This window comes from Podarcis gaigeae (genome assembly GCF_964106915.1).
Source record: "Podarcis gaigeae genome assembly, chromosome: 2".
NCBI classification, from domain to species: Eukaryota; Metazoa; Chordata; class Lepidosauria; order Squamata; family Lacertidae; genus Podarcis; species Podarcis gaigeae.
In genome coordinates this window covers 57,608,446-57,620,540 of record NC_139679.1, presented here as the reverse complement: position 1 = coordinate 57,620,540, position 12,095 = coordinate 57,608,446, and the positions used below count along the sequence as shown (strand labels likewise).

The window sequence follows — 12,095 nt, the reverse complement described above, 5'->3', positions numbered from 1 at the left end:
TAGCATTATGTCTGAACTAGACCGGTGTATTGCACAACTCATACAAGAGCAAAAGCATGCTGCAGAAAACATCACACTGACATTGTTAAATGTAAATGTGCAATGCAAACAGCAGCACCCAGCCACCTGGAGTCCTTCCATCAGATCCAGATCAAAACCAGCACACAATCTAAATGCCTAGGGAAAAATTCCATTGCTCAGTGGCCAGGAAGTGGGTCAGGAAGTGGAACCAGAGTCTGTACACACTTAGCCTAACACACACTAGGAGCATTTTAAATTCCAAAAACTTAATATGCAAAACACACAGAGTTCTTGTCCTACAGTTAATAACTAATAAAATAATTGATCTTCATTGCCACTAGTGACTGTTTCAGCATCTTTGGCCAGTGGCGTAGCGTGGGTTGTCAGCACCCGGGGCAAGGCAAGTAATTTGCGCCCCCTAACCCGTGGATTTGCGCCCCCTAACCCGTGAATTTGCGCCCCCTAACCCCCAGGTGTTGCGCCCGGTGCGGCCGGCCCCCCCTGCATCTCCCACGCTATGCCACTGTCTTTGGCAGTAGCTAAAAAGACTCAATCAAGAAGGTTTTTTTTATAAAAAAAATATTGTTAGGCTCACAGATTAATATCCCAGTACGTTTCCGAGCACAATTCAAAGTGTTGTGCTGACCTTTAAAGCCCTAAACGGCCTCGGTCCTGTATACCTAAAGGAGCGTCTCCACCTCCATCATTCTGCCCGGACACTGAGGTCCAGCACCGAGGGCCTTCTGGCGGTTCCCTCACTGTGAGAAGCCAAGTTACAGGGAACCAGGCAGAGGGCCTTCTCGGTAGTGACACCCGCCTTGTGGAACGCCCTCCCACCAGATGTCAAAGAGAAAAATAACTACCAAACTTTTAGAAGACATCTGAAGGCAGTCATGTTTAGGGAAGCTTTTAATGTTTAATAGGTTATTGTATTTTAGTGTTCTGTTGGAAGCCGCCCGGAGTGGCTGGGGAAACCCAGCCAGATGGGCGGGGTATAAATTATTATTATTATTATTATTATTATTATTATTATTATTATGAATTTCTGAGAAAGGAGATGAAATGTAAAGATTATTTGTGTTATATTTTATGCCTTGCCTCAAACAAGAAAAACTCAGCTTCTTCAGTCATGGCAATTCATAACTTTTTTTCTTTGGGGGTGGCCGTGTCCAACCTCAACTCTTATGTCTTGCCACTATAGAATACAGTATCACTTTATCATTTGTCATCTTACTGGAATCAGTTATTCCAACCCTAAAATTAGTAGATAGCTTCTTGAATCACTTGGTTGCAACCACTTGGTTATGGGAGGTTTTCAGAAGGGACATTTGGCACAGTTTTGAAAGAACTGTCACAATCATCTTACAATGTTCTTTGCCCTCTTTGTTTTCTATCAAAGTCAATTCCTAAGAGGGGCTAGTAAGGTCATGGTGCTGGACAATATGCCTGCATCCTCTGGTTGGAAAGGCTTAAGGAGAAAGATACAAGCAGAGATTTTTTTTTTCAGGGCGGCAGCATTTCATTGTTTCTGTTATCGTTAGTTTTCTATTGCTTTTAAAAAATATTTTATTAAGGATTTTCTTGTTTTACAGAGGTAAGTGTAATGCCTCGGTTTTTCCCCCTCCATGTAACATTTTTACAAATCCATTTCATTTGTTGAGGCATTAGGGGGAGAAGAAAAAAAAGAAAAAAAAGAAAGGGGGTGGAGGGAGGGGAGATGGATGGGGGTGGGGTGGGGTGGCGTGTTTCTATTATGCTTAATGTATGTAGAGTTTGGTGTCAGCATTGCTTGTGTTGTTCACTTGTGTTCCTTTGGTGGTGAGAGAGGTTGGGGTTGGCCTAGGGTGTGATTGTTTGTTTGTGATTGGCTGTGGTGATCTTTGTTTTCGTGTGTGAGTGAGGTGGGTGGGTGTTTTGGATCAGGTTAGCCATATTGATTTGTATGCTGTTGGTGGATTATTGTCATTGTCCTGTTGGGCTGTGTTTTCTATTGCTTTTTATTTACTTTGCTGCTGGGTAACATTGGATCCTGACTAAGTTACTCAGCATAAAGCCCATGGATATTGCTAGTGATCTGTTTGTAGTTCTCATTCTGCCCTGCTAGAAAATAAGGAGGGATTGGCTGCATGGTTAAAATATTCAGAAGCTGCAAACAGGAGTTGTTATATATGTTTTACATTAGTGAACATTTCAAGTGATAAGAAACTTTGGCTCATTAGCTGTAATGGTTCAGCTAGGCTGACTTTTATTTATTTTTTAATAGTAAACTTAATAAGCAATGTTAAACTAAAACTAGTGATATTCTCAGAGAATTCTGCATACATGTTTCTATTATTTTTCAAAATGCAATGCATAAATTTAAGTAACTGACAAAGCAGCAGTTTATCCGTTTATCATCTGCCAGTGTACTACAATTTGTATAGTAGTATATTTTCATATACTACGCAGGTGGGACGCAGGTGGCGCTGTGGGTTAAAGCCTCAGCACCTAGGACTTGCCGTTCGAAAGGTCGGCGGTTCGAATCCCTGCGGCGGGGTGCGCTCCCGCTGCTCGGTCCCAGCGCCTGCCAACCTAGCAATTCAAAAGCACCTCCGGGTGCAAGTAGATAAATAGGGACCGCTTACCAGCGGGAAGGTAAACGGTGTTTCCGTGTGCGGCTCTGGCTCGCCAGATGCAGCTTTGTCACGCTGGCCACGTGACCCGGAAGTGTCTCCGGACAGCGCAGGCCCCTGGCCTCTTAAGTGAGATGGGCGCACAACCCCAGAGTCTGTCAAGACTGGTCCGTACGGGCAGGGGTACCTTTACCTTTACCTTATATTTTCATATCCTTTCTGGTATATATGAAATATGTTTTAAAATATATACATAACTTTAATTTACATACATCTGATATCTATTTACATATTATTTTAATGGAATCAAAATGCTTTTCTGTACAATGTCACCATTATTAAGGCCCAAGGAAAACTGTTGCAAAACTGGTAAAGTTTACCTGTAGTGCCACTAGTAAAACAGACTATTGATAGATCTTCTGGTCGAGGAGGCTAGAAAAGTCATGGAAGAAAAAGAAATGTCTTAGTTCATTTATTTTAGTTCATTTATTTATATGATTTACACCCCAGCCTTCCTTCCCAAGGAGAGCAGGGAGCTCCTTGTACATTGCTTATCCATTTTTAACCTTACAGTGCAGGTTTGAGAGAAATTATTATGCTTTCCCACTGTGTGAATTCCTTGTCCCTCCAGCCAAAGTATTTTGTTCGAAGCATACGAAGCAGATGACTTTCTTTGAATAACTTGTCATGCAGGAGTGCTGGGCTGCAATCATATGCACACATAGCTGGTACTAAGTCCCATTGGATGCAATGGGACTTACCTCTGAGTAAGAGATTGTACTCAGGGCTGGCCACTTGAGGGAAATCATAAATTGGTGCCCTCAGCTCCCTCCTCCTCTGTCACCTGAGGCGACTGGGAGTGGTGCAGGGAAGCCCCAGCACATTGAAGGTGTCAAGGGAGGAAAAAATAGAGTCTGGAGAGGAGCAGGCAGTGGCAGAGGGACCTTCGCCCTCAGGGGCAACTGGGATGGCAGTAACTCCTATCTGCAGCCAGAGGAGCAGCAGCAAAGGTATGCGAAGGATCTGCTGCCAGCCTGCGGCCTCAGCACGGCTAATTAACAAGCCGATCCTGTTTGTACTGTTAGTTTAAGTGATTTCCAGCCTTCTAGCAGCTCTGGTGCTGCTGTCTGAACTTAAGTAGTTGGGAAGTTGTGATGGCCTGGGATTCGGACTCGGAGGCTGAACCTGAGGAATCCCAGCCTGCACTGGAGTCCCCACCTCCAGAACCAGCTGAGCTGGGGCTGGGGCTTGAGCCTGAAGGGTCCTCACCTGTGCTGGATCCTCAGGTGCAGGCACCAGATGAGTCAGCTCTGGCTCCTGAGGTGATGGAGGACCCATCGCCTGCAGGTGCTCCACTCTCAGCCCCGTCGGGAAAGCTGAGGTTGCCTCTGGGTCCGGTAACCATCCAGCCTCTCCTGAGCTGCAGAGGCTCAGGGCAGAAAGGCGGAGGGAACTAAGTTCCCGCAGGAGAAGTGCTCGCCTCCAGGCCAGGAGAGGCGAGTCACCTGTGGACCGGGGCCACCCTATGCCTTGGGGCAGATAAAAGCCAGCCAGCCCCAGTCCCAGGTTGCGGGAGCAACATTGTTGGTAGCCTGTTCCTGCCTGCACCCTGTCCTGCTCTTCTGCCAGAGTTCCTGACCTCACCCAACTCCCTACCTTGGACCCCGCTTCAGCTTTGACAGACAGCCCCCATACCACACCCTTGACCTCAGACTGGACTCGGACCTCGCTGCACGGTTAACCTTCGGACCAGCACAATAGTAGGTGCCCAGCACATTCATTTCCTCAGAGTTCACTGCTTTATTTTTTTCTCAGCTGATACTTCATGTGAGACAAACTCAGAATTTTTAATTTCTGCCCCACAGTGGATCACTTTGTAGTCTCTGATCATATTGAATGTTTAAGCACTCAATTTGTTTACCCAGGGTGCTTTGTAATGAAGAAGGGGCCTTTGTAATAACTGTTTCGGTGGCCACCTCTAGCATGTAGTTTGGCTAGGCACTTATCTGTACTAGACTATATTTACCAAGTGTCTTTCCTCCTCCTCCAAAGCAAATTTCCCTTCCCCCATCTTACTGCCATTTTACTTATCTCATGCCTCGTCCATTAAGGTGAAATATCCCAAAAACCGAAAAAAGGGACCCAGGGGCACAACTTCTAATACACAGCAAGAAACGTGGCCAATTGTGCTTTTCACAAGTAACTTGGATTCCATTTAAAACCACATGGTACTTAAATATGAGAATCATCTACAAAGACCCCTGCACCAGCTTTCATTAAAACAAATGGGCCATGCACAAGGACAGAGACAGGCTGTTCTGCAGCTTTCATTCATTTCAGTTATGCTTGCACCGGGGACGTTTGTGGTAAATTATACTCATTGTTTATGAGGAACTGTTCAGTGTGGAATAAAAGGGATTATACTCACTACAGGGGCACGCCAACTTTCTCGACCACAGTCCTAAAAGGATTTAATAAAAAGGAGAACAATTTAATATATGTGGATTGGCCAAAGGCCTTTAGCCCTGCAGCAGGAAGGTGGCTAACCTGGTGCCCTTTAGATGTTGCTGGAATATCATCCTTGACCATTGGCCATGCTGCTGGGGGTGATGGAAGTTTGAGTCCCAACAACATCTGGAAGGCCAGAGGTTAGCCACCCATGCTATAGCCTGTGGATTGGCCCACTTTCTTGAGTCACCAGGGCTACGCTTTCTGCAGATGCCTTTCTGCAGTGTGCCTCTCATTTGCTTGTGTCATGTTTTAATATCAGATGGTGACAAATAAGAGGAAAAACTGTTTGCACAATGAAAAGCATGGACATAAAAAATAATCACCTCTTATTATTATTACTTTGGCCATCTTTGATTGTCCATCAGTGCATTTTATACTTGTGCTAGTCTTGACAAGTCTTCACACACACACACACACACACACACACACACACACACACACTGATGGCATATCACATAACTTTAATTTGTTATAATTCTGTGGAACTGCTGCTTAACTGCATAAACAGTGTAACGTGAGATCAGTTAAACAGTGCATAAGAACCTTACCTCTACTTCCTGCATAGCCTGGATTTGAACTCCGCACTTTTGCCCTCTTTCTTTAAGATCCTTCTCAAAAGGGTCCATCAAAATAATGAATTTCAAGCCCGGAGTTTGTTTTTTCTCTACATTTTCTAAGAGGATTCTGGCTTTTTCAGGCTTATCACAAACTACTATAGAAATATCAGCTAAACACACAAAGAAACAAACAGAAAATAAGTTTGAAAAAATTGCAGTGCAGTGTCAACACATTTCTCTTTTTAAAAAATCATAATCCGTCCTCCATTGAAATTTGTCACTGACCACTATACAAAGAGATATAGGAATGCAGAGGAGCCTTTTCTGTGGTGGCCTCCCATCTGTGAAATGCCCTCCCACCCTTTACAGGAAGAAGCAGCATCAACATTGTTATCATTTCAATGCACAGCTTAAGGTTTATTCATTTGCCTATGCATTTTAAGTGCATTATGTTGATTCACCTACTCTGGTTTTTAACTGACTTTTTTGTTCATTGGTGCATTTTAGTATGCCTTGCTGTTGCTTATTTTATTATTTGGTTGGCTGGCTTTTATTTAATTGGTGATGTCCAACTGAGTCATATTCAGAATAGAGCACTGAAATCAATGGTCTTAAGTGGATGGATTTTTTTGGAGTATGACCAGACCAGATGTTTTGTACTTCACCCGGGTCGATACAGAGGAATAGCTCAAATAAACAAATACACCAATTCCTTAATTTAACAGCTCTTGCTTTTCCAGGCTCATCAACCATCTTCTGTGTATCTTGATTTCAGTATTTTAAAATTTTAGTTTTCAACTTGTTCTCCTAGTTTTCAACTTGTTCTTCATCTTCTGGCCTGACTCTCCCCATGGCTGAAAGTGCCCTACTTTATAAATGTCATGAGCCACTTTGGGGTCTTTGGGCAAAAAGCAGGATACAAAATAACACACTCTCACACACATTTTATGACAGTTTTCCTTTGGAAATTCTGGTATACGCCTTCAGTTGTTTTAGTGTTTAAAAAGAAAGGGAGCAGAGAGATTGATCTTTTCTGATGGGAAATGATTGTTGCAAGAAAAAAAAGCCAAAACGCAAAATAAAAGTACAGGTGTTCTGCTACCATATTGCCAGTGGATGACTGCTGAAATGAACTAGTGTTACCCTGGAACTCCAAAAAGGAAACGATTACAGAGCCACAACTAGACTCTGTTGATACTAGTGCTTAGTGTTCAAATTTCACCTTGGGTATCTTCTGAAGTGCATTCAAAGGTATGAATTTGACAGGTTAGGGCTGATTGCCCTGCTGAAATTTGAATAGCTTTTTTTTTGTAGGGAATGAGGACTTGGTAAAGGATCTTAAAAAGATGCAGTATTTGAATATTAACACTAAAAGTACCTATTAAATATCACAATGTTGATATTGGCTTGACAACCTACACAATAAAACACAAAGTCAACCAAACTGCCCTAGGGTAGCTTGGATGGCTATATCATCCTGCCAAGGAGTACCGTTATATATCAGTCGTGTGATAAAACAACCACCTGTAACCTCCCAGTCAGTCTTTTGTGTGTGTGCAAGACCTTCTGTTTTCCTCTTCTAACATTTCACTAGAAAATGAGGATTCAGAAGTGAAGCGATTCTTATTGGTGAAATAATGCTCCCTTTGAACAGCCGAAACGGTTACTGTTTTACATAGCAAAAATAGCTTTCTATGAAGCTATTTACTCACAATGAATCTACATTTCTTTTTACCTGTGTTGATAATATAACGAATGGCTCCAGGGCCTAACGTATCATACAGGGGAACCACAACCATGGAATAGGTATAGCAAGCCAGCTCAGAAATGATCCACTGGAAGGAGATTATGAAAGGTATAAGTTACAGTTTGCAATAAATATGAATAAAATGTGAAGTTGGAGATAAGGCTCTGGTTTTCTTGAAGCTCACCTCTGGCCGGTTTTGTGCAAAAACCCCAATAAACTGACTTGCTGATGGTTTGCACCCCTTTTGGAGTAAACCTGATCCCAATGCTTCTGCTCTTTCGGCAACCTGAAAGTAAAAGAAAACACTTAAGGAGAATTAACAGAGGATCATCTTGCACATTGCATTAGGCAAATCCAATGATATTCTTAACAGGGATTTTGTGTTTGTCTGTTCACAAACAGCTCTTATAGTGTATGGGCACTTCCAAAGAGGAGTTTAGGTAAAGGTAACAGGACCCCTGACCGTTAGGTCCAGTCGCAGACGACTCTGGGGTTGCGGCACTCATCTTGCTTTCTTGGCTGAGGTAGCCATAAGGAGACATAAAGGGTGGGTGCCACCACACTAAAGGCTCCATTCAAACATGGTGCGGAACAGATCTCCTGATAAGATGATGTCTGCAAGAGGGCCCTGCCCTGCAGAACACAGTGAGCTCAATGCAAACCTAAACTAAATGCATAAAGGTAAAGGGACCCCTGACCATTAGGTCCAGTCGTGACCGACTTGGGTTGCGGTGCTCATCTTGCTTTATTGGCCGAGGGAGCCGGCGTACAGCTTCCGGATCATGTGGCCAGCATGACTAAGCAGCGCACGGAAACACTGTTTACCTTCCCGCCAGAGCGCTACCTATTTATCTACTTGCACTTCGTGCTTTCGAACTGCTAGGTTGGCAGGAGCAGGGACCGAGCAACGGGAGCTCACCCCGTCACAGGGATTCGAAACGCCGACCTTCTGATCAGCAAGCTCTAGGTTCTGTGGTTTAACCCACAGTGCCACCCGCATCTCATAAAGAGCTGTTTACTGTGAGCCAAAGAAGAATGGCAACTTAAGTTGACAGAATATGCACAACTTGCAGACTTAACATATAGAATAAGAGAACAAGAAGAACATATATTTAAAGAAGATTGGAAAACAGTTACTGAATATATGAGAAATAATTGTGTACAGCTGAAAACACTGGCAGCATTAAGATAAATTAAACAGTGTAAATAACTTTTGATGGATGCAATAATGGAATACTGATTGGTATAGTTTTTGTAAAATATACAGGGATTTATGATATCTAAAATGAACCTATATATATATATACACACACACATATGTTTACTGTGAATTTGGTGGTTCTCATGCATGGAAGTTTTGAGCAGCATCCACACAACATCATATTCATCAAAATGCTGTCCCATATTGTTTTCCCATTAAATAATTTGATTTTAACCTCCCTCCCTTCAGAAATAGTAAATCTTGATGTCAGGGAATTGCCATCAGCTCAGAGGCGTGAGGTGGAAGGCCAGTTGGGTTACAGGGAGCCTCCGAAGATCGTGCAAAGCAGCTCTTTCCTCTGGCAAGGAGGGAAGCCCCGCCTCCAGTGGGGAAGTGATGCAGGGCTCGGAAGATGCTAGAAAGAGCCGCAACACCGGGCCTGAGCAAAGCAGGGGGGAGGCAGATCCCCCTTTGCCCACGCCCTCTCTGCGCAGTCAGTTTACGTGCAGAGAGGGGAGGCATAGGATGGGGGTCAAAAGACTGCTATGCTAGGGAAAGTTTAAGGACCGCCCACTCCCAGATTCTGCTAGCGACTGAGCAGACCTGGACTTGAGACGCTCTACCCTGTAAATGTTCTGTACAGATAATAAAGCCTTGAAAAGACCAGTGGGAGTCTTGCCTGTTCGCTCTCGAGCAACCGCACCGGCAGACACACATAACGCCAGATAAAATTGGAAAGGAGGTATGGGATGTCATCTTAATGAGGACAACATCACATGGACACTACAGAAACCTTCCATATGTGAGCATTACTAAGTTCACAACAAACTGCTGTGTGGAAGGAACACATATTCCACAAGAGCAATAATTCAAAAACCCTCTTCTAATGTTGTTGTTCTATTAAGAAAAATATAACATGAACCTCACCTCTTTATAGGTCAACCATTGGTAAGGCTGTTTTGGTTTCCTGAATCCTAAGCAGGGGCCATTTTCTAAAGAAAAACAGATTAAATGAGCTATAAGAACCATAATTCTTTCCCAAAAAGATGGTTAATAATGCACTTCCTGGCAGCCTGAGTGCTCCTCAGGAGGACAGCATGCCTAAAAATAAACCATTGTTATTATCAAGGTCAGGATGTATGTCAGCAATCCAGGAGTTCATACAGAGAACCATCAAATGCAAACAGAAGCTATCTTGCCTAATGGAATATTGCATTCTGTAAGTTCCCTCAAGGACCATTCAGTGTTCTCATTTAGAAATGAGAAGGTGACTGTGACATTAAGCACCTCCACTGCCTTATTAATATATCTAGACTCTAGAGGGCTGCATCATCATTATCTGATTGATACTTCCATTCTAAATGTCACCTCCCATTGGTTCAGTTTGCTTTGGCAGAAGGGAAAATAAGAAAAACCTCCATCTAACAACAACAAAATACTGCATATTTTTTCAGGAGGGATGGAAGGGAGGGCTATATGAGGTGTGATTATAACATCAGATTTATCCTAAAGGTAGAATTGTTATAGCATGATTTTAGCTCCTCCTGGAATTAGCTATATTATCTCTTTTGCTTCAGAACAGAGTAATTTATACCTTGATTACTGTTCACCCAAAGAGGGGCTGCCAGAAAGCACACACATAGTTAATACTGCTAGATGCTGAAGGTGTTTGAACCAATGTGCAAGGGTTGCAATATCAATTACAGTGAACAATTTGGACCACCACCTCGTTTTCTAGATCCCAAACTGCTTCCAGCCCATTGCAGTTTCCAATCTTGGTCAACATCAAAGTTCAGTTCACAACTGGCCTCTTACAGAAACTGAGCCAACAGCCCCCTGTGGGTCTAGTAGGAAGTTTAGGCGAGAAGATGAATATTATGATCTACAAGTCCACATTAACACTTCCAAATACTTACCAGAGATATTAAAACCCCTTCTAAAAACCTCATACATGGTCCTTGCATCATCATAGTAGTGGGTTAGCAGTTGGGAGCTGTTGCCTATTACAGATCTCCGTGCACCATCCCAGCCCTACAGTGAAACAACACAGACAATGGGAGATCAGGAGTTTGGCCCTTAGAGTCGCATTCCAGTTACTCAGACAAAGTTCTTAAAGCCATTGAAGTGCAGACTCTGAGACAGTATAAAGAAAGCTATGCCAAACACTCCTTAATCTCCAATGCAAACAGACATGCAGCCTACACCTACATATAGCTTCATTTGCTCACATTGATCTCTTCTTGTCCCTGGTTTCTCCACCACCGCCCTTTTTATGTCTTTCCGGCAAGACTGTCAAGATCCTAAAGAATGTGAGAGTTGACATGCCTGGCTACATCCCTTTTGTCAATTTACAGTAGCACTATTTGGGCGTTTAGCTGTGCTCATGTGTAAGCAATCACACAGTGCGGAGTGGGGAGGGCACTGCTAAGCCCCTCCTCTCTAGCATGTCATCTTTGTTCTACGAACAACTCTTCCAAGAGTTGCAAAAGTCTGTAGCAAGGAGCTTCCTCTTCTCACGCAGGCCGCCTGCTTGATTTAAAACCCAGATTGTGCAACTGCTTACACATGCGGATGCTTGGATTGTGCTACAGAATAAATAGTGGCAGCATGATCGCTCAAAGGCCAAATAGCATACAAGCATGCGCTTTCAGGAGCCTCAGCCTGTAGGAGAGCATGTGGATTGATATATCAATCTGTGCTACCTTCAAAGCAACATGTTACGGTGCAGTGAAAACATAATTGCTTGCTAAAAGTTTCTATTTATGCTTCGTTTATGCATAACATTACAGAACATTCCAAACCTGCAATTTTGCCATATTGATTTTTCTGAATCCTTGTTTTGTACAATGTGCTTTCAAAATACTCTTACCGCTGGCTGCAGAAATGCTCCCTGTGGACACTTGCATGGAATTAAATGTATATTTCATGAGTCTTGCTGCATCATTCATGTTACTCACAAAGAAGTCAATTGGAGGGGGGGGAATACTGTTCTATACACAGCTGTGTGCCTCAACCTTCAAAACAGTTGCTTTCCCCCTACTCACCTTTGACAGTGTCTCTTTATGTAGTTGAACACTGGCACAATGTGAATTTTGTGGCCTACTATCTCATTTCTAATGTAGTGGGAACATTTTAATTGTCTCCTTATTTTATACATCAAAGAGTAGCCTAAAGTAAAGTTTCAATCAAAATTTTCCTGAACTTTCCTATTTCAAATAAAATGAATAAATCCACTGATCAGCCTGGACATTTATTATTATTATTATTATTATTATTATTATTATTAGGTCATCATTATCCAGATCGGTTGAAGAAAATACCTGGTTTAGGTATGGCTGATCCTTGTGATTAGTGGACTTGAAAAAAACTAGATCTCATCATTACAGTTCAGAGTCAATGTATTCTTAATTATTCCTCTGTGTTGACATCTGCCCCTTCAGTATTTT

At 42.9% G+C, this 12,095-nt stretch overlaps 2 protein-coding genes across 17 annotated transcripts in view; both read right to left on the bottom strand.

Moving 5' to 3' along the window:
* MEIKIN (meiotic kinetochore factor) overlaps nt 1-12,095 on the bottom strand; it is a 130,598-nt gene that overhangs the window by 55,900 nt on the left and 62,603 nt on the right. The gene's annotated exons all lie outside the window — the stretch shown is intronic.
* ACSL6 (acyl-CoA synthetase long chain family member 6) overlaps nt 1-12,095 on the bottom strand; it is a 78,680-nt gene that overhangs the window by 23,881 nt on the left and 42,704 nt on the right. For all 16 annotated transcript variants that reach the window (XM_083728425.1, XM_083728426.1, XM_083728420.1 and 13 more), the window contains 7 exons: nt 10,566-10,680; nt 9,577-9,641; nt 7,633-7,734; nt 7,437-7,536; nt 5,693-5,871; nt 5,062-5,094; nt 3,014-3,065 (listed from right to left, as the gene is read on the bottom strand). In XM_083728425.1, the coding sequence (XP_083584551.1) occupies nt 3,014-3,065; nt 5,062-5,094; nt 5,693-5,871; nt 7,437-7,536; nt 7,633-7,734; nt 9,577-9,641; nt 10,566-10,680 (646 nt within the window). The remainder of the gene's footprint in view (nt 1-3,013; nt 3,066-5,061; nt 5,095-5,692; nt 5,872-7,436; nt 7,537-7,632; nt 7,735-9,576; nt 9,642-10,565; nt 10,681-12,095) is intronic.